General features: G+C 41.8%; 1 protein-coding gene across 9 annotated transcripts in view; it reads right to left on the bottom strand.

Moving 5' to 3' along the window:
• Prdm1 (PR/SET domain 1) overlaps nt 1-22,321 on the bottom strand; it is a 98,442-nt gene that overhangs the window by 3,737 nt on the left and 72,384 nt on the right. The window contains exons 1-5 of one of the 9 annotated variants that reach the window (XM_048816103.1): nt 18,881-19,597; nt 16,976-17,224; nt 10,250-10,369; nt 6,417-6,669; nt 271-1,367 (exon numbers count right to left, since the gene is read on the bottom strand). In XM_048816103.1, coding sequence (XP_048672060.1) covers nt 271-1,367; nt 6,417-6,669; nt 10,250-10,369; nt 16,976-17,224; nt 18,881-18,922 — 1,761 coding nt within the window. In that variant the 5' untranslated portion in view covers nt 18,923-19,597. The other 8 variants (XM_015499737.2, XM_015499729.2, XM_048782711.1 and 5 more) reach the window with 8 other exon arrangements.

Raw genomic sequence — 22,321 nt, 5'->3', positions numbered from 1 at the left:
CCTTGGGTTTTCAGAATGCTCTCATGTGCCTGAGCTGAAAGAACAGAAGTCTCAGCTTGGCAGGGACTCGACACGGATCTTCTAGCCCAAACCCCACATTTTTATTATTCAGAAGAAACTCAGGCAAAGTAACTTGTCCCAAGCCACAGAGCTAGAAGTGGTGAAAGCAAAGGAGAATCCATGCCCACTCGGCCCAGCCCAGGTCTGCCCCTGCCCGAAGGCAGTTCCCATTGTGTGGATGTGAGCACGCTGCAGCGCCACAAGGCTTACCTTCAGGTTGGAGAGCTGGCCGAAAGTCTTGGCGCAAACGTTGCACTCATACTTAATCTTGCCATTCTGCTTCTTAAGTGGGTAGGGAAGGGTCTTGTAGCCGGTCATGTTTCTTTTGTTTTTAATGAGATTCATGGCCTCTTCACTGCTGGGGGATGCCATCACCGCTGAGGTAGCTTTGGGTTGTACCACGTGTTCTGACGTGGCAGCTGTTCCCGCCGTGGGAGACCCGCTGGTGGGGCTGCATGTCTTGTCCTTCATGCTGGCAGCAGCCCCGGTAAGGGAAAAGGCACTGTGGGGTGCTGGGACAAGCACCTCTCTGGGATGCTCAGGCGGAAGCAACCTCCGGGCTCCATCTGAGGGCAGCGAACTTGGGAGAGAAGCTGGGTTGACCATGGAGTGAGGCAGGCTGCCCCCACCAAGGAGGTTACCATAGACGGGATACAACCTCGGGAAGAGGCCAAAGTTGTTGATGCTATTGATGTTGCTCATGGTGCTCAAGCCGTTGCAATTCATGCCGTAGGGAGGCAACAGGAACTTGGGGTAGTGGGCATTGTAAGAGGGGATGAAGGCTGGAGGAAGGTGGGGGGCAGGTGCGTATCCTGGGTAAGAGCCCAGACCTTCGGTGCCATAGGGTGTGTTCAAGTAAGTGTAGGAGTCTCGGTGTTCATGAGAGCCAGGGGCCAGGGGCGACACTGTGTTCCCCGGGCTACTGTGTGGGCTGGAGCTTTTTAGGCTTTGGTCAGGGCTGCTTCTTGCTGAGGGACTTGGAGTTGTGGAAGAGGGGATGGGGGAGTGAGTAATGTAAGTTGGTCTCTCCATCCCATAGGCCAGGGAAGCTTTCCATAAGTCTTCCGGGAGAGGAGCCCGGATGGGGTAAACAACCCGGGGGTAGAAGGGCATATCTGGGCTGCCATTCTTTCTAAAGCCATCGATGTCCTTGTCTGAAATGTTAGAACGGTAGAAGTCCTTCCCTTTGGAGGGGTTAGAGTCCAATTTTAGGATTTCTTTTACGCTGTACTCTCTCTTTGGGACATTCTTTGGGCAAAGTTCATTTTTCTCAGTACTAGGTTGCTTTGGGTTGCTCTGTGTTTGTGCTGAAATAAAGAAGAAAGGGTGATTACTCAGAGGCCTACAGAGAACTTAAGTGAAATGACCAGAGCTGCTCTGAGCACCACTTGGTGTCATGAATGACAGGCACCCGGCTCCCAACGCCTTCTCACTCAAGAGGGCTCGAGGGCCACCCACTCAGAAGTGCTACTCTTTTTCCTTCTCAGCAAAATAGGGACCATGGCAGCATCTACAGAATAAACAGGGCCATTTGGATGATCTTGTTTCCATTAGTACAAACTTTATGATAGAAAAGTGCTGTTCAAACTGGAACAAGATAGCGTTCATCAAAATGGGGTGGAAAAATACTGGGGTGGGGGTTGTCACAGGTTAATAAAAGTCATTCTGATGTTCACAGTTTACCTAAAGGAAATCAGCACGCCCTGCAGCGAGATGTGAAAGATAAAGACTCATTTCAAGTAATAAACAGTCATCAATTTTCAACTCAGTTCTTGTTTAATATATGAATTTGATAAAGCCCTATTCAAACTGACTATGCCAAATAAATCAAGGACCTGGATGCCACCCCTTATGTGCAATTGGCTGACAGCACAAGCGTTTCACCAAGGTTCTGGTCTAACCAGGCTCCCAGCAGTACTGTCCCCTGGAATCACAAGGTGTGACAGTCACTTCTGCCAAACCACAACAGGTACTTCCCGAGCCAGTTCAATTACTTATACCACCAAAGAAAACAGAGGCGGCTGAGAGGGAAGCGTTTATTCCCAAGGACGGCATATGTTACTCGGTCAACAGACTATTTAGGAACAGGAGCAATGAGGACAGCTCTCGACTGACTATCCATGCCACTGCCAGCCCTGTCACAGGACAAGTGAGGTCTGCAGTCAACATCAGTCAGAGCAGAGAAAACGTAAAACGCCTGCTTAGTCTTTCCTGCAACCAAAAGTAAAACAGCAAAGGCTTGGTTGGAGCCCCAGTTCCAGAAGGGCCGTCCCTGAAGCTGGCTCGCCTGTCCTAGGGGAGTGCTGAAGGTGCCTTGAGAAGTAGCAGGGCCCATGGCCTGGGCATCAGGCTGAGGCCTTCGTAGTAGGATCCCTCCTGGTCCTACAGAATGTTCTGCTGGATCTCACAGAGAAAGCTCTCCAGGCCTGCTACCTGATGCGTCTAGAAATGAACTCTGTGGACCTCAAAAATGGAGCTCTTCAAATCCATTCTCCAGGCTGACAGGCTGAAGGGAGGGATTCCTTCCAGTTGGAGAGCCCCTCAGAGAGTGTTATCTCCTGCTAGCTGTTATCAGTACTCCTGGGCCAGCCAGAAGCCCCAGAATAAACACCTCGGACAACACTATCGGGGAAGATGCTGATGGGGGCAGTGATGGAAAGCTTGTTGAGGGAGAGGATTTCTGAAGTCACTAAACCAAAATAAATACCCCTTATCAGGCCAATATCAGCCTTTCAGTGAGGCCCAGCAGGCAGGAAGTTCAAATTGTCACTTTTGTTTTTTAAAGCTGAAATGGTAAAGGAAGAGAAAGACAACTAAGCTGGAAAGCTGATAGGTGAGGCATCTCACAGCGGCAGGAAGGAATTCTATGAAGTGGAGGAAAAAAAAAAAAAAGGAATGACTGGGATGCATCTTCAGGCTCAAGTTAACAAAAACAAAACAAAACTGCCCCCAATAAAATAAAAATACAGAAAATTCATCCTCATAACTTTGTGTCATCTTTATGCGGCCAAGTACACCTAGTTCTCAATGTTTTCAGTAGCTCCAATATCCCCAGGGTTCTAAAATCCAGTGAGTGTGTACATTTAAGTCAACTCCCAGCACTGCCCCTAGATTTAGTCTGTGTTCTTCCTAAGCACCTTAATAGAATTGAATTTAAAAACTGACATGAAGCTAATGTCTTGGACAACAACAACAAAAAAAACACGTGTGTGTGCGCGCACACACACACACACAGAGTCAAAATTTCAAATTTTCTATGGAAAATATCTGGCACAGTGCCTGGTGCACATTATATCTACTCTGAATGTTTTCGATCTCTGATGTCTTTGGAAAACAGATCTACACCTTCTTCTATACCCAGAGTGAAATGTTAGGCTCTCTAAAATGTCCTACAGGTGGAAGTTATGGAGTTTATATGAAGGTACATTTTACACAATCGTCCTTCAGCAGCTGAGTAATCAGGGGAGCTGGTGTCATTTCTGACTCTCCCACTCAGCAGCAGCTTGAGTTAACATGAAAAAGAAAATCAAGATCTGTTTTTGTTCTTCAATCTTAAATGGCTGTAGGCGGAGGGAGTCATTTCAAGAGTGAACTGCTTCTGAAGGCTCTGAATGGCTTAATTATGCCGACTCACATTTTCGATCTATAATAAGAACCCCCAAGACTATAAGAAAGAACCTAGAAGTTCTGCAGTAGGCAAAACAAAGTCTGTTTTCAACTGAAACTGAGAAAGCAGATTAACATTTAGAAGTCTATAATTTGGTCAACTGTTTTCTAGATGGGTTAGTTAGATAGATGGCAAAAAAAAAAAAAAAAGGAGGGGTAGGGTCTTAAGTGGGTCTCACCTTTTTTTTTTTTTTTTTTTTAACTTAACATTCATGCCAATTTGTGATTTTTGGCTACTTTTCCTTCCTTCAAATTGCTTCACATCTCCTCAAGTCTATCACTTGAATCCTCACGGTCAAATCAGCCCTCTGTGGTCTGGCATAGGCCCCTATTGTGCTTTAAGCCTGGAAATCCAACATAACTCATTTGGAGACACAATCTCCCTATTAGGCCTGATGAAATAGTGGAAATTTTCCTGATCGGAGTCTCACTCATCAGTTGCCACACCTAAGACAACTGGTTTCACAATCAGCGCCTGAGTCTTACTGCTGTGTGACTGGCTGTTGTTAACTCTCATTCTTTCCTATGAATATCCAACAATGAAGGGGTGCCTGAAAATGCCGAACTACCACCACCTTTTGGAAAAATTCTGCTTAAATAAAAGCAAATATTTGAAGGCACAAAGGTGTCATTTCATAGTGTTGCTTCTGAACATAAGCACTTGACACTTAAAATACAGTGCAAAGTCTTTCCTTGGGGAACAAAAATGCCAGGCCTTTAAAACCTTCCCTTGATGGGCACAGAGTGGGGGTCGTGTGCAGAAAGGTTTCTTCATGGTTGTTGGGAAGTCAGTGGGGTTGGGATGACCCCAGTGGACTTACTGTTTAAAGATTTAAAAAATAATAAAACTTTGTCTGAATCCATCAATGACTAAACTCAAGGAATGTAAGGTCTTGGGAACCTGAAGCAGGAGGATAGCAAGTTCAAGGCCAGCCTGGGTAAGAGATCCTATCTCAAAAGAAAACGAGTTAGGGATGTTACTCAGTGGCACAGGGTTTGCCTACCACGTGTGAGGACACAGTTAGATCCCCAGTACTGCCAAAAAATAAAAAATAAAATAAAATAAATTTAAAAAAATGTAAGGAGACTCTCAAGGGGAGGTGGCTTGCTATGCTGAGAAAGTGAGGGGAACAGCACAACTTCCCCTGACACGGCTCTGACAGAACTATGTTCCAACAGTGCCTTTGTGTCTTTTACTACCGGGACCTTCATATTAGGTTAGGCACACACAGCAGAAGGGATGCTGGGTACTTAGCCCTAGAGATGTGACTGGCAGTCTCAGGTAGCACTGAGAGAGAACTGTTGCCATTGGTCAGGGCAGATGACACTCATGATGTTCATGGTGGATGCCAGTTTGCTCTCAAACAGCCCAAGATCTTTCCCTGGAGTTCAAAAAAGCACCGTAGTGTGTTAAGGGCCATAGACATAATTCTAGAATGTGATATTACAGGAGTGGTCATGAAGCTTTTACAGTCCCAGATTTTCAGAAAAATTACAAATATAGACTCAAGATCCTAAGGAAGATTGATAAGCTGAATAGCACATAATAAATACAAATAGCTGGACAGATGGATTACATATAACTAGGGTAAGTAATTGGTTTGCTAACGGGTCCTAAAGTTGAAGTCAAAATGTGATTTATGTTAAAATTATTATTTATTCCAAATATCCCAAAGGTAAAAATGTAAAGTAAAAACAATTCAGCCTTTAGATGAAGCAAGCAAGAGAGCCTATAAAAAATTGTCAAGTCTGGGTAAAGGGTAACTGAGAATGCCTTATACCTTTCTTAAACTGTTTCCTTAAGTTTGAAATATTATCAAAACAAAAAGTTACAAAAATTTCAGCATTCAGTTTTAACTTTTGAGCCCAAAAGAGTTCAATTTAAAAGCTGTTATAAAATTTAGTAAGTCTAACCAAGAATATGCAATTATAATTACAATAGAGGTTAGAATTTTACATTAATTCTTAAATTGTTCATAGAGATCACTTGAGAATGATAAAATGAAGGAGCCCTTTACAGAGAAAGGTCATGACAGCATTTTTAACCAAATAAAAAAAGTAAAAGCTTATAAACCTAAGGAACTGAGAATTTGTTAAGATAAAGTGATAGGTGGTTACTGTAATACTGATTAGGAGATCAGATTAATTAGTTTTACCATAAGAAAGGAAGCCAAGATATGAAATCTCTAGGGTTATTCACTTAGAATATACTTGAAAAACTATGACAGAGCCTTTCTAGAAACAGCCTTATGTTCCACATAAGACCTTGACTTTATATACAAATGTGCACCTCTATATTATTTCAATGCACATTTTAAACACCAACAAATTGCCATCAACAAGAGGTGATAGCTTGCATGTTCTGCATGTCTGGACCAATCTCTATTAAACTCCCAACTGCCCCCTTTTGGATAAATTAGAATTGGACACATATTTCTTCCTGTAAGTTTCTGAATTCAATACTCAAAGAAACTCTTAATATTTTTTTAAATGGTCAGGTTACATGACAGGGAACAGGGACTAAAAAATGTCTTCCCTCTTCCTCATCTCTGGTTTAAGCCACCTACTTAGTCCAACAGATGATGAAGCCATATAATTAAACAACCTGTTATTAGCTCACAGGGGCAGAACTGACATTACTGGCATTTTTTATTTTTATTTATTTATTTTTTGTTCTGTAATCCACTTACTGAGATTCATCATTGTGAGCTCTCCAGGATAAGGGTAGTTAAGCCTTTCTGCAAAGTCTCGACAATACCACACAAGAAGTTCCTGGTTGGCAGGGATGGGCTTAATGGTGTAGAAGTAGATGTTCATCCCGTTCTGACACGCAGCCAGGCTTTGCTCCCGGGCAGAGTGTGCCGGATTCACATAGCGCATCCAGTTGCTTTTCTCCTCATTAAAGCCATCAATGAAGTGGTGAAGCTCCCCTCTGGAATAGATCTGTCCAAAAGAGAAGACAGACATATGTAAGAGGAAGTCAGCCACAGAGGACCTCTCAGCACAGATCACACAGTGTGTGATAGCTGACCCACGCCCCCCCCCACCACCCCAGTGCCCAGTTAGAAAAAGAATCAAATCAGTTTGGCCAGAGTAGTCTTGAATCAGCAGAAATGAAGGTGGAAACAGGTAAGGCACATTCTTGTCAGTTACCTTTTCCATTTCAGTTTTATCATCTTTTCATGGTCGGGAAAAATAGCAGAAGAATGAAACACAAAATTTCACCTAAGAAGCGGCCTCAAACCGATTAAACCACCAGAGTACTACTTTTGCTACAGCACGGTCAATGGCAAATGGGCAATGCTACTAACTTTAGTTCCGATTCTGCTGACTTTTAGTGCTTTGAGTCATTGGGTAGAAGAGCAAGCTGACTGACTGCGTCAAACTGAGTCTCAGCTTTTTCTATGGCCTCTGTACTAGCTGTTTCCTACACCTCCGCCCAAGGCTCAGACTATGCAAACATCCTCCACCCCCAACCCTCCAGAGTCCTAAAGTAACACTTGTTCATATGAATACTTGGAACCGTGCCTTTTTGTGGAAGCGCTGGGTGGGGCAAAGGTGAACTTCACCTGCCATAACAAAGGGAGCGCTGGGACAGAGGCCAGAGTTTGACAGTCTACTGAGAAGTCACTTTTCCTCTTGATAAACACGTTCAGCCTTGCACCTTGCTTTCAAGCCAGAGAAGGGAAGAGAGAACCCCTTCTCTGTGGGCAGGTTGGCCAAAACCTCCAGCGAAGAGCCCCAGCCTTGCAATTGTGGGAAAAGAACAGAAAGAAAGTGTGGCTCTTTAAAGGCAGCTCACAAAGGATTCCTAGTTTGTCCTGGAGTAACACCTCTTTTGGTGAACAGAGGCACTCAGGGCACTTTGTAAAAAGACAGAGGTAAGAATAGGAAAGATTCAAGATAGACTCTTACTGAAATTACATGCTCCATATCCTTCCACAGAAAGCTGCTCTCTCTCCTTCCTCTTAAGAGGTGCCACCTTTCCTTCAGACCCAAGAGCTTTCCTTCAACACGCACAACCAATACCTGGTCATCTGCAACCCAAGCCTCTGAGTAGTAGGTACGGTAGCAGAGATTTTGCTCTAACAGGATAGCAGGCTATTGCTTTCTTCTGAGTCACTTGCTGGCTACATTAAGTCTGTGAATCGTTTCTTTATTTCCCTCCAACGTTATCAGAAGTTAAAAAAGGAACCCTGTCCCTTTAACACAGGCAGTAAACACCAGAATCACTTTCTTTTAAGAGTAACTTCCTGTAAATTGCGAAGGGGGAAATACATGTGGCTTCATCAAAGCAGCTTGTGAGAGCTTTTGCGGTGTGTTTTGTTAAGAGAAAATGGAACAAGGCTGGGTGAATTCGGCTATCAAGAGGGGTTTTCAAGTTTGTTTACTCTGATGTGCAAACTTCCAGGAACGTGGGGTTCCATCGCTCTAGTGCTCTCCGCCGGCGGAAACTGCTTTCTAAAGCTATGGGTCTGGCGGTTCCAGTCAGCCTTCCACGGACTCCGATTTACTGTATCCTCATTCAAAAACAGAACCGTCCCTGCCATGAAGTCACCTGCACACCCCCACCAGAAAATAAAATAATGCACACGTAAAATGAACCCTGCTGCCTGTCACTCACCTCGCTGCATTTCCACCTATTATCACAAGATTAAAAACGTGCTGACTCATAGTACAGTTACAAGAAATGTCACTGGTTTCTCAACTTGAACACCCCTTCTCTTTGACTGTGTAATTTGCATGAAAGTTTTTCTTTCCTTACAACAGATGTTCACATTCCTGCCAGCAAAATCGGGATGCTTCTAATGACACGTGAGAAGTTATCGCTGACAATATCCTTTGCAAGTGAATGGCTGATTCAGATAAATCCTCCGGAGGAAAGACTTTTAGTTACTTATCGTGAAATCTTTAAATGAAATAAGGGACAGAGAGATTCTTAGGTGTTTCTTGTCTTTTTTTTTTTTCAAAATAACCAGGTAGTAAAGAGACTTACGTTGGACTGTGTTAATTCAGACCTTTGACTTTAAGATCAGTATACCTCAATGGCTCACGTCTGAGAAGAATTTCTTGGCAATAAAAGCAAAACATGTGCTCATATTTTTCTATTATAAGTCATGCAGTGAATATGTTGTAATTTATTTTGATCCTGGGGATTGAACCCCAGGGGCCCTTTACCACTGAGCATATCCCCATCCCTTTTTAAAATTTCTTACTTGAGAAAGGGTCTGGCTGAGTTGCTGAGGCTGGCCTTGAACTGGCCATATTCCTGTTTCAGCCTCCCAAGTAGCTGGGATTGCAGTGTGTGCCACGGTGCTCAGCCAGTGAACATATTTTAAACAAGTGTAATCATTAAATAAAAATTAAGGGTGCATGATTCTTGGTGAATATATATAACTGTTCTCTTTCACTTGGGAAATAGTAAAATAAATTTCCAGAAACACAAGACTTTCTGGATTTAAAAAAATACATCTTAGGAATAACTTCTGAGTAATCCCCTAACAAGTCTTTTGTGATACTTGTATAAAAAGCACTAAGATTTTTAGGCCAATTTACCAGCCAAAGGAAGCATAATCCAATTTACCACGCAGCCATTTATTTTTGATATGTACATTTTATATAAGTATGTATAAAAATTGCTTACTAGATTTAAGTAAACATTTCTTAATTTAGCAAAGTGAGTATCCCAAAGACTTCTATGGAAAAAGGGATTCTGACTTTTCTCTGTTCATTTTTTTTTCCTTTTTTTGGGGTGCTATGGATCAAACCCAAACCCAGGGCCTCATGCATGCCAGGCAGACACTCAACCACTGAGCTACATCCCCAGCCCTCTCTGTTCACTTCTAATACAGTTTTTTACTTAAGAATTCTATCTCACTGGTTCACCATGGTGGTCCTTCCTAACCCTGATATTTCAAAGGAGGTTGTACACACCAGACTTTTTTTTTTTTTACTGGATTATAAGCATTTTCCTTAAACTATGGAAGTAAGTAACTTACATACTGTCAGATTTGATTACTTTTATAGTATAGACGGACTTAAATAGGACAAGTTCTATGGTCCTTCTCCATTCTCCTGGCCCATCTTCTACCCATCCTTCCTTAGTGACATTTCTCTTCAACATAATTCCTTTATGATAACTCTTCCATTCAATTAAAGTTAACTCAGCAAGAAATCAAGAAGGGGTGAAATCTAAGGCTTGGTGACTCATTACTACTTCCTTGCAGAGAAATGCAAATGAACCTACCCTTAAAGCAAGCAGCAAACTGTTTCCTTTCATCACAAGGTCTAATGAGTTGCAAAAAATTAAGATTCACATATAGTGCATATCTCCCCCACTAAACACCCATGGGCTAGTACTCCAGAGTCAAACATTTAACCAGTTTCTCTGCACTTGCTCAGAGTTCTCTGTTCCCACAGGGACCCGGCATCTCTCAGCACAGGCTGAAAAAGGAAGTGACCCTGCTCTTCTAGCTCCAGTTTTTCCTAATACTGAAAGTCATGAAAATTTTTCCTTACTTACCCGCCAGAAGTATTTCCTGTTGGCATTCTTGGGAACTGTATCATTGGTGTAGATTTCACCTATTAGGGGTCCAAATCGTGTTCCCTTTGGTATGTATTCTTTACTCACCACTCCAATAACCTAAAAGGGATAAAATACATGAAACAGTTATTTTAACTGCAAAATGTTAACCAATCTTGTTATTCTAACAAATTGAACAGTCAAGTGGTAACACAATCAACTATGGGGAGCAGACATTCATGAGTGCTGGTGCAGGTAACAAACAGTAAGCTTCACCTGAGGGGATACCATCAGTGTGTGGGGTGCTGGGGATTGAACCCAGAGCTTAGGGCCTGCTAGGCAAGTGCTCCTGTTGAACTACATCCCCAGCCCTGTTTATTTGAGACAGGGTCTCACTAAGTTACTGAGGCTGGCCTCAAACTTGGGATTTATATAGAAGACCATCTTTTTAAAAATTTTTAAGAAGATCATCTTTTAAAGTTTAAGGTCTAGGGCTGGAGTTGTGGCTCAGTGGTAGAGCACTTGCCTAGCATGTGTGAGGCACTGGGTTCGATTCTCAGCATCACATATACATAAATGAATAAAATAAAGGTTCATAAACATCTAAAAAATATTTTTAAAAAAGTTCAAGTTCTAAGCAAATACTCAACCAAGCATTTTAAAATAGTCTCAAGGATTATCCTCCAGTGATTGGGGATTCTTTATTTTTATGTTTCTTGCTAGAAGATCAGAGAGGATAACCATTCTGTTTTAGATTAAGAACAAGACACTGCAAAATCAGATGGTCAAGATGAAACTTTTCAGGTCCCCCTCCTAGTTTCCTATTTCTCATTCTCCCTCAAACCATAAACACAGTGTGCTTGAGGGGAATAAAATAATTTAAACCTCAGAAACCAAAATAATGCTCTTTAGTTGTTCCGCAGAGGCCAAAGGAACCAGAAAGCAAACACATTATGTTTTTTTAATTCTAGATGAGCCTCCTCCCCTGCCATAGCTTTTAAGTTCTCTTTAGCAGCAAAAGAAAGATCTTTCAAGTAACTTTGTACTTCCCTAACATCTTCTATGTGACAGTGGTCAAAAGCCCTCCTTTGAAATGTAATTTATACTGAGAGAGCTGTGGGTTCTAGATCTGAGAAAATGACCTTCTCAGATTGGATGTTTCATGCATTTGCACTTGGCAGGGCCTGGCTAAAGAAACATGTTAACTATGCTAGTTCCTCCTTGATCGTAAATTTCTTGAGGGAATTAAAAAAAAAAATCACCAACCACGAATCAGGAAGCAATTCATCACTATTCAAAAGAACCCTGTGAGCTGTCCTTGATGACGACTGCAGTTACAGTTTTGCTTTGGTTTTTATTCTCTCACTTTCCCATTTTTATTTTCTTTTGTTCAAAACAGACTACAAATTACTTACTGAATATCTTAACTGAAATGGACCAAGGAATGGGAGTTGGAGTAGAAGACAATATTTATTTCCAGTTTTTATTATTCTTCCTGTGTAACTGTGTACCTAAAATGGCAGATGCCAATAGCTATTCAAATAGTACACAGTGGAATCTAAGATTTTGGCTGTGATATGTACTGGGATATCATTTATCTTATCACTGTTTAAATAAGTAGGAAATAAGCACACCTACATTGTGTGACAGACTAGTCTTTCTCATGGAAGTTTTCTCATCAGCAAATGATTTGTTTTCTAAAACAATTTAGTATTCAATATACAAGTTAATGGAGCATACTCAGATTGGAAAGAGAAAAAAAAAAAAAAGAAAAGAAAATTTCCTACACCTAACACAAGCTGAAACAAGGTTGGCGAGCTAGAGTGCTATTTTTGGTCCTCTATGAATTTCTGGCAGAGAGCTGAAAAAAGCAGATGTTCATTTCATTCTCCTCCTCTGCCTTCATTTACATCTATCTGCCCTTTCAAGAATAGTTCATCATCCTTGGTATGTCAGCACCACCACTGGGGACAGGAGCATCTTTGAGCAGTCTTGAGACAAAAATATATATTTAAGCTTAAGTAGACTAGGGCTTATGTAGAGGCTCATTGTTTAGGACATATTATCAAACCTAATTAATTTGAAAAATTCATGGAATTGACTTAAATGACTCACAAATCATTAGACATTCACGTTTGAGTGCTTATTCCATAATATTAAAATGACAAACAGGAAAAACAAATAGTGCCATTTGTTGGTGAGCCAATAATTAGCAGTTGATATTTTCAACATATCCACTTTAAAGCAGTAATTTTAAGAAAGGTACTCAACTGGTTCATCAACTTTGTTTTAAATTATAGTCTCTTGCAGACAGTGTCCTGGGAGCCAGAACTTGATTACCAACAAGGAGCATTACATTGAGGTCACGGTTTTTGTTCCAAATTGCTGTTCTTCCACAGGATGAGCCTTTTGGTTTTCAGCTATCAATCTGACACACTAAGAAAACACACATTGTCTGGTGGCCAGAAAGAAGTCAACCAGAATCTTGTTCCTACAAAGCATCTGAGGAAGGCATGGACCCCTAACACCAACTAAACTCAATGATGGAGTAGTTACTGGGGGAGGAGGACAGCAGTTTTGGAAGGAGTCTTGCCATCTTTAACCTCACAAATACAACTTGACAGGCAAGACAGGGGCACAAACAAAAAGAGGACAGCAGGTGGTGGAAGAGAGAACGAAGATCCTCAAGCCCCAGACAAACTGAGAGCTTCGTTATTTGATTACCTTTACAAATCAGCCAGAACCTTAATTGTTTAAACTCCTATTATATACAGAGCTGTAGAGTACACAGACTAACCTCTATAGATAGCACAATTTTGAGGTTGGAAGGAATCCTGTAGCTGATGAACCACCTACATCCAATCCAAGCTCTGTGCTCTAATACTATGCAATTAATACCTTCTTGAATTCGTATTGGAGTTATTATCCAAAAGGACACAAAAGCCACAACCCTTAAGATTATGTGCTTCTCCAGGTAACTTTGAGGGAGGGCAGTCACCAGGGTTGTGTTTAATGGGAAGTGGAAAACCAAGACAAGAGTTGTCACTCTGGTCCTAAATGATCCAGGGGTTTATCCAGCCCCATCTTCCTGACTCCTCATGTGCAACATTCTATCCTTGGAGCAAGCAGAGAAACCTGGCATGTGCTTTGAATGCCACAGTGCTAAATTAAGAATGTGTTCACCTAACTCAGGAAGGAAAGTTCACTGGAACTGACCAGGGTCCTAAAGAGTTACTGCTGGGGACAGGCTGCTGTAAGTCTTCCATAAACCTTTCAGGGAGAGGACGCTGCATTTCCACACAGCCATGCTTCATCTGTCCCGACAGAAGCCCTTTGCTCATGCTTTCTGTGCTAGGCAGACCCCTTTGCCACTTGGATACATCTGTCTCTGTCAGTGGCCTCAGCTACAGAATATACCTGGTTGTCCTCAGCTTCCAGAAAAATAAAATAAAATAAATAAATAAATAAAAGGTTTCTTTTCGATTGTACAAAATGAAGGTGATTTTACAGCTTGTGAGAGACTGAATGGGAATACTGAATGAAACTATGACAGTAAGAACACACATAGGTTTGTTTGTTTTAAAGATGAATTGCTCCTTTCAGAGGGTATACAAACAGAACAATAAACTTTAAGCAGAAACATTTTTTCAGATCTAAATGTGGTCTGAGCATCCTTGCCTCAAATTCCATTAAGATCATTTTAATCACTAGCTATCTCTACCTCCTCTCTGGATCCTACCCCACAGAACTTCTATTTTGACTGTCTGGATATCTTCATTGAGAGGACTAGAACTCTATAGTGATCCAAGACCTTCACCCTGTAACACACCTTATTTTAAAAAGGAGTGAAGTGAACAGAGATGTTTTTGGAAAGTTTACTTCTTCATTACATTTCTTTTGAAGGAAACTCGGTAACATCTTAGAACATCATCTCCCAAATAAAAGAGCTTGAAGAGGGAATTCCATGTTATGGTGAGATAACTTGTACATGATCTATCTACCCAATCTTTATCAGCATGTGACTTAAGGTCAGACTCCCCTCGTGAGGGCCAGCAACCTCAGCTGAGGGCAGAAACTAATACAGGCTACTGCTTCAAAAATACAAGTGTCGAAACTGATTTTTGTGTAGTCAAGTATTCATAGAAGATAATTTCAGGAGGACATGGGGAAAATCCCCGTAAAAGAACAACCTGTCAGTTTAAAGTTTTAGAAGTCTTTTTTTTTTTTTAAAGGTTTTAGAAGTTTTGAATAGGATGTCTATATTTGGTTTTAGTTCTGGAAATAGGAAGTAAGAAAAGCCTCATTAAAGAGTGCACAATTATTCTAAGCCAAATCTAAAAATGAAGGTCAAGATCAGAAATATGGGTTGTATGTTTTGTTTTTAAACCAAGAAAAAAAAAAGGTGCTGACACATAGCACAAATTCATAATGAAAAATGATCTTGTTAAAAAAAAATTCCCCAGTATGTCAGCACAACAGTACATAATGTAACATCTCTTGTTATTTAAATTAATGAAAACATTTAAAGAAGGGCAAGATAAATCAGATAAAAACTATAAGTAGAAAGGTTTCTACCCTATTTCCAGCTCAGGCTTATGAGACATGAAGAACTAAGTGAATAATGACAATGTAAACATCTCAACAATCCTGAATATTTCTGTCCTAGAACTGGTTTGCAGTTATTATACCTTCAATGGCTCAACATCACAATCCTCTTTCACCACCCAAAGGGAGCTGTCCTTTCCCCAAGTTCAAAAAAGGTAGGAAGGAGGTACACATTCCAGAGTAAGCTAAAGACAGAATGACATTCAAGTTTATTTCCTGGCTGCTTTTGTGATTAGGGACTAGGGGTGTACTATCCCCTACACAAGCTCAATAAAACATGGGTAAATAGGATAAGAGAATCCTGGTCTCCTATGTTAGTTTTAAAGGATCCCCTTCAGGAACACAGGTACTGTCTGTTTTTTGGTTGTTTACCATACTAAAATAGGGAGACGAAAGAAAACCAAACAAACTCAATAAAGGCTCAGTTTGAAATATGTTAAGACGATAAATAAAACCACAGTGACACCAAGAGGGGCCAGGGTAGCATAATCGAGAAGTACTTGTTGGAGAAGTCAGAAGAACTTTGCTCCAAGTCCCGTGTCTGCCTCTAACTATAGCCTTTGGGTGAGTGACTATCTCTCTGAACCTTGGACTAAAGAGCACAACTTGACTCAATTATGATTTTCAGTTGAACGACAAAAATTGAAAAACTTAAGCCAAGAGCTAAACTGAGGATAAGAACATTATAATAAGGATAAAAAGAGATGTCCCACAGAATGAAGATCTTTACTTCAGTCCTAGTGGACTGGTGAGGACAGCCTAACACAAATGTACCTTGGGAACAGAACAATATTAAGTCAAACCTGATACAGGAAAAACACACTACACCTCTTAAAGCCATAGCCAAACCTTCAATAATGCTACATTGATTCCAAGGACCACATATTAGAGAGACTTTCTATTGAGAAGAGCATTACTTTCAGGAAGAGGTTTAATTAAGACCGACCTCTGGGGTTACATTTTTGGTAACATTCATGTACAACTACAATTTAAATTTTGCTTTTTACAAAATCTACCACCACTCTCCCAGCAGGGAAAGAAAAAAAAATAATAAAAACACCGAAAAGTAGAGCTTTAATGAAACTCAAAGCAGAATTGCTCTATTTAATTTTAGACAGCTGTGTCTCCCCTCACCAAAAACATTGAACTCAGACACACAAACAGGAAAGCTACAAAGTGTTTCCCAAACAGGCTCCCGGATTCCTTTTAATGCTGTTCCTAAGGGAAAGGGGAAAGTGATTTGACATGGCTGTAATGAATAGTCCCAGCAGCAAATCCTGGATTCTTAGAGCAAAGGACTCCTTTTCACTACTTTCTGAAGGCAGCAGCAGACATTTCTGCGGGCTGAGAATGGGAAGCTGGCTGAGGGGTGGGTTCCTTCAAGTCAGCCTAGTGAGAGCAACTGTAGTAGCCAAATTCTCAAAACAAGAGGCGGCTCTGCAAGCTATTTCACAGTTAACATCACGCCTAGCTATAATCATTATATAAAAGGGTAAATACAAATCAGTTGCTCATTCCAAGTTTAGGTTTTCAGCCCCTTTGAAACAACAAAGAGTGTACCCACTTCAGAGGCCAGTAAGGAATCGGCCTGCCAGTCCAACCAGAGCAAAGTAGCTGCTGCAGATAAACAGTGGTTAGTGAAGTCATCCGGACAGAGGACACTTTTACGTGACCCTCTTCTCGGTTTATGCCATCACTTCAGTTCATAAACACGTCAAGGTTTTGAGAATAATTTTAGAAACCCAGCTAGTAAAGCTGGCTCGTTAAAAAGAATAAAGCCATCTAATGACCAAAGGGAGACAAAAGAAACATTGAGAAAAGTTTTCTCCCTGTAAAATATTGTCAAAACAAAGGGCCAGTGGGTGCAGAGCTTTTCAGAAGCTCACAGAGACGTGTCAATTTGCCAAAAGACTTAACTGTTTACTAATTAGTATGAGACAGTTGAAGGCTGGAGGAAATGAGGAGGAACTGATTTAGGGAAAGAGAAAGCAATGACAAAAGTGCCTGGAGTAATCAATTATTTACTGATACTTCAAGATTTTCATAGAGGAGGCCTCAAGGGCAAGTGGGGAGATTTAGCACCAGGTGCCAATCTTTTTCAGCAATAAACCAGAGGCTTACCTCTTTGGTGTTGGTGGCATATTTGAAAAGCAGATTCCTTGGTAAGGATGCCTCTGCCTGAACAGAAGTCACTCCATCGGCCCCAGAATCCCAGGGGTGGTCATTCACGATGTATGTACACTTCTCTTCAAACTCGGCTTCTGTCCACAGAGTCATGTCTGCATCCTCCATGTCCATTTTCATGGTCTCCTCAGTCCCCTCTGCCAACCCTTGAAACTTTACAGCACTGGAGCTACACTTGGGGGCAGCCTGGAAGAGAAGGGAAAGGCCTTCAGTCCCCATTGTCCTGCTGTTCCTATGGCTCCCTCTGAGAGGCTATGACTAATACAGTAGTCTGAAGACTTTAAAAGCAGATGCAGAGTGCTTGGTACAGTTGAGTAAGAGCCAAAAAGACATATAAAGTACATTGCCTTGAAGAAGGTTTTTAGATGCTACTTAGTTATTTTTTTTAAAAAAAGAAGAAGAAGAAGAAGAAGAATGTGGCAACCTCACTGGGGGGAGAAGAAGAAACACCTTTGAACAATCCCTGGCTTTACCTCTCACGGCAGAAAAATGTTGTGGGCGCTGTGTCCTGTGTCCCAGAACGCCTGGGGTCATGGCCGCCAGACCCTCAGCACTGTGGAAAAGCTGCCTCAGAAAAGTGTCACAAACAAGGAGAGGAAGAGGAAGGAGCTCTGTCTGCCTCTGAATGAAGCTAAAAATGGAAAGCGCGTGTGGTGCAGGAGCGGAACCCAGCCTGCCTTTTCCAAACGGGGAAGACTGAACTTTCCCACCAGCTCCCAGCGCAAAACAACTTTCAAAACAACTGCCCCCCCCCCCCTTTCTGCTACGCGCTCTTTCATCCTCTCGCATGGAAGACTGAAAAGGGTTTGCATCCTGCCAGCATCACTGAGCTTCAGACAGAGATCTTCTGGACCACAGGAAAAAGAGGGAAAATGAGTGAGGGGGAAAACACCCCCCCGCAGCTTCTTTGGATCTGTGGGCATCACACTCCAAATTGACAAGGCACAAAACATTAAACTATTCAATAGAATTCCCTGAAGAGAATTCCTTTAGGAGCCCTCAGCTACAAATAGCACTTTCCATTTAAATCTGAAAGTGTACAAATTCCCAGAAGTCACTGATGTGCTACAGTTTACTGTAACTAAAGTTATAACAAATACAGAAGACTCAGAGCACAAGATCTGCTTCCACTTGTAAACTGATGAGGATAGTCCCCAAATCCACCCGCACACAGCAAAAGTGCTTTCCAAAGAAGAGAGATAAACAACTTCTGCAGTGTATTCCCATGTAGATAGACGTGTTTGATAAAAATTAGGAGTGAGGGTATCCTTTCCATGAAAGACGTGCTTGTTAAAATGTAAACACAACACCGTGGAAGTCCATCAAGATGGTTCTACATTCTTCCACTTCTTTTCTAAATATGTTGCTCTTTAAAAAAAAAAAAAAGATTTGAAGTTATCTATGCCTCAGTTAAGACTTAAAATAGCTTGTTTATTTACAACATATAGAGTCATAACGCCATATAAATGTTAAAAATAAAATAAAATTGAAAACTTCAGCAGACCCGGAATAGTTATTTTGTTTGCCGGGGGTGGGTAAGAACCACTACTGAAATTTCAATGAATTGACAATTATGTCTAGAACCGAAAGGGTTAATGATTCATAAGGAAAAAGTCTTATAAATGTTTGACAGTACTAAGTGTACTAAAACAGAAGCATTTCTCCTTCTACCGCAACTGCGTTATCAAAAAATGAAAAAAAAAAAAAAAAAGNGTTCAATCCCCAGTACCAGTAACACGAAAAAAAAAAAAAAAAAGGAAGAACGAACGAAAAGAAAGGAAGTAAGGAAAAAGAAAGTTTTTAGGTCAATTTCAAAATAAAAATAAAAATCAAGTTTCTTACCAAGGTCGTACCCACACGTTTTTCCAAGCAAAGATCCAACATCTGAGATAAGTCTCACTCATGACTACCCAGTCCACATTCTCCCCGCGTCCCGGGCCGGGCTGAGCAGCACTGACGCGCACCTCGGCGGTCCCTCCTTTTCTACCGCTGCCCCGGCGCAGGCTCCCGGCTCTCGGCGGACAGGTGCTGCGCGCTGCTCTTGCCTCTCCGCAACACTGGAGGGCCGAGTGTCACGGCAGCGCTGTCTGTGTTAACCAGAACGGCGGCTCTTTCTCCTCCCAGCTGCAGACTTCACTAGCCACTCGTCTGATTCACTCCTACCAGCTGCCAGAGATGGGGGCGTGGCCATACCTGGGCTCGCCCGAGCTGCGCGGAGCCCAGGGCTTTCCCCCGGATTGCGAGCCGCCGCCGAGAGCTTCCTCTCTTCGCGTCTGAATTTCAGCATTTACTTGGAATCCTCTTACTTCCCTTTGAAGTCACTTACCCTCAACGTTTAATGGTGCTGTATTGTATTCTAAATACTCCAGATCGCCCTGCTTCCTGTCGCGGCAGAACACGGGGGCGCACACTCCTTAACTGAAGGAAACCTAAAAACTACCTAAAACATTTGTGTAGTTCCTCAGCTTGAGTCCGCAGTTACAGGATTCACAGAATTTACCTCGGAAAGAGCAAGTTGAAACGTTTTTGCCTCTAAGGTAATACTAGGTAGCTATCCATTGCTCAAGTTCTTGCCTCTCAAATACACAACCACCCTTCTCCCCTGCCCCTGCTTTAAGATTCCATTTCTCCTTCTAACTAAATACATTCCATGTTGGTAGAAGTGACTTCCTTCTTTCAACTATTCGGTAAAAAGGGAAATAGGAAAAAGTTAGAATCCTACAGATTCACATTTTTCCCCCTTTCTTCTCTTCTCAAAACCCACATGTAGGCTTCCTAAGGAGTGTGTAAGTAAAATGTGGAGCTTTAATTATTTCAGAGTTAAAGGGAATATTGAACTGATCACTGCAAGGGGAAAGCGGTTGGAGGCAATAATTAGTGGGGCTCATTCTGAGCCTGGCTGGCTTTTCCTCCAGCCCCAGTCAGTCCTCTGTTGAAGGAAGGACATCCTGTGATGATGGCATACAATGTCCTGTTTGTTTATTATTAAGAGCGTGGACCTTGCATTCCTGCTTCTCATTACAAAACAAACCAGATGCTTTACTTCCTTCAATGGTCTTGTGCCTTCAGCAAGGAATCCTCTAATTCGGAGAAACAATGATGCAAAGGGTCCATTTATAGCAAGCACCCCATTACAATTACTATTTAGATCACCAAAATACAAGTCTTCCACTTTCCTGCTTGCCTCACCATAGATAGTTAAAAAAATTCATCTCTCTTTCTACGTTAGCCTGCAATGTCTTTTCTAGTATTTTAAATATGCCACGTGTGCATACACACCCACACACACCCCCACATATACACACCCAGTCCCAATCTGATGATACCAACTTAGTCATACAATGAAGTGGACATTTGAGTATTTGTTTACCGAAAGAAACTGAGACAAAGCAAAGCAAAAACCAATTCAATCATAAAGGTAAGTCTGTTTATCTTTAAATTTTCTTTCAGGAAACTTTCCTAGAATTTTATTGTTGTTGTTGGTGGTGGGGAGGGTAGGAGGTAAAAGGTAATATGCCAGAACAGTATGTGTGTGTGAAATCTTTGTACAATCTCTGTAGCACAGAACAATTAAATTCCCACTAGGGGACATAAGTAGCACATACTCCCTGCTGGCTGTGGGTCCACCTGTTATTGCATGTTATGCCAGAGGGGACGCTAGCACCAAGAGGAAACAGGGCTTTTAAACCAGCTGATGTGCTAGGGGTGTAAAACTGAGTGAACAATTCCTAAGAGCTCTCAGAAAGCTCCAAGATGATAATTAAACAAGAGAAATCCAGCCTTCTCGAGAGGGTTTATTAGCTGATGCTGAGTCAGCGCCACAATGGACAGAAAAACAACGTAGTCATACTGAAGGCCGGCCTGCTGCTCAGAGTCTCCTTGGCAGATTAAAGAGTATTTCACTTCCCTTTCAGCATCCAACTCTGTTCTGGGACCACATATGCCCTGCAAGTGCCAGTGAGGGAGCCAACCACAGTGGAGTAAAGGGATAGGCAAAAAGACTAATATTCCAGAGGGCTATAGTAAGCCAAATATTTGCTTTAATGACTGGAAGATGCCAGTGAATCAACTCACTGTTAATTAATATCAGCCTGCACTCACCTTCAGAGGTGGTGAAATGGGCTTGAGTCTAGGGAAGACGCAAACATCAAATACCAGTGTGGGGCTTAGCTAGGCAACCCTAAAATTAGTTCCAGGTGCTCCAGCTGAGCTGGACAAGGCCACGGTGGAACTTCAAGGAAAAGAAAGTTTGAGGCACAGTATTGGAATATCACATCCTTCCAATGTTTGCTTCTTGTCTCAAAGTGATAGGGGAAAAAACTCTTAAAAAACCCCCCAAACCTCCAAGACAACTTTTGACTCTGATCATAGGGGTCAAGGATGAGCAATAATATAATTTCAAATGAAGGACACAAAAAAGGAGGAAGGAATAAAGGAAAGGAAGCAGGTTTCATAACAGGACCAACCAGGTTCATATTTTAATATTTAGTTATTATCCAGCATGAAACTGGTAAGTGGGGAGGAAAGGCACTGATCTGAACTTCACTCGGCCCTTCCAGAAAACTAGAGCAGCGCACATGTAGAACGCTGACTAAAGCTGGGAGACGTTGGCACTGGTACAGCTGTGCAGAGAGAGCTCTGGGACTACCACTGTCAGGAATCTGAAGTCTCAGAATGTTTCTAAGTAATAACTTGGTGCATTTTTAGTCACCATGTCATTTCCCTCACTGTCAGAACACCAAAAAAAAAAAAAAAATTGACAAAAAGAAAAAAAAAATCGGTTACCTTTATTAATCAGCATTTCTCAGGCAGGGTTCTCATTAAAAGTGTTCACAAGAGCAGCAAATCACGAATGATCCAAGTGGCTCTGTCCTCAGAAATCCTAATCTGTTCCCTTTGATGGCATCATAACAGCAGCTCCACAAGCTGATGTTAATTCAGCTTCAGCTACTGGGCTAGGTTTCCCTCCCCCCTCCAGTCTTTGGGTGGGTTGGAAATGGCAAAGTAGGCGGCCAGATGACTGTGGGGAAAAGGGGACTGATGTAGAATGAAGAGAAATTGAGTATCAAATCTGCAGACCTGACTCCACTTGGGGTAAAGAAATTTTTCTTTCTTTCTTTGGTTACTAAGGAAAGTAAAAAGTGGGATGAAATATACTCAAGATGAAACGTGTTTTCATTTTCTAACTCAACTCCTGCTATACCCAAACAAGGTCAATGACAGGCTAACCACATCAAGAGAACACCCCCCCACCCTCTTCTCCCCACTCCCGACCCACCCACC

The sequence above is a fragment of the Marmota marmota genome, unplaced genomic scaffold (assembly GCF_001458135.2).
Source record: "Marmota marmota marmota unplaced genomic scaffold, marMar, whole genome shotgun sequence".
Lineage (NCBI taxonomy): Eukaryota > Metazoa > Chordata > Mammalia > Rodentia > Sciuridae > Marmota > Marmota marmota.
The sequence above is the reverse complement of the archived record's forward strand: the minus strand, read 5'-3'. Positions and strand labels throughout refer to the sequence as shown.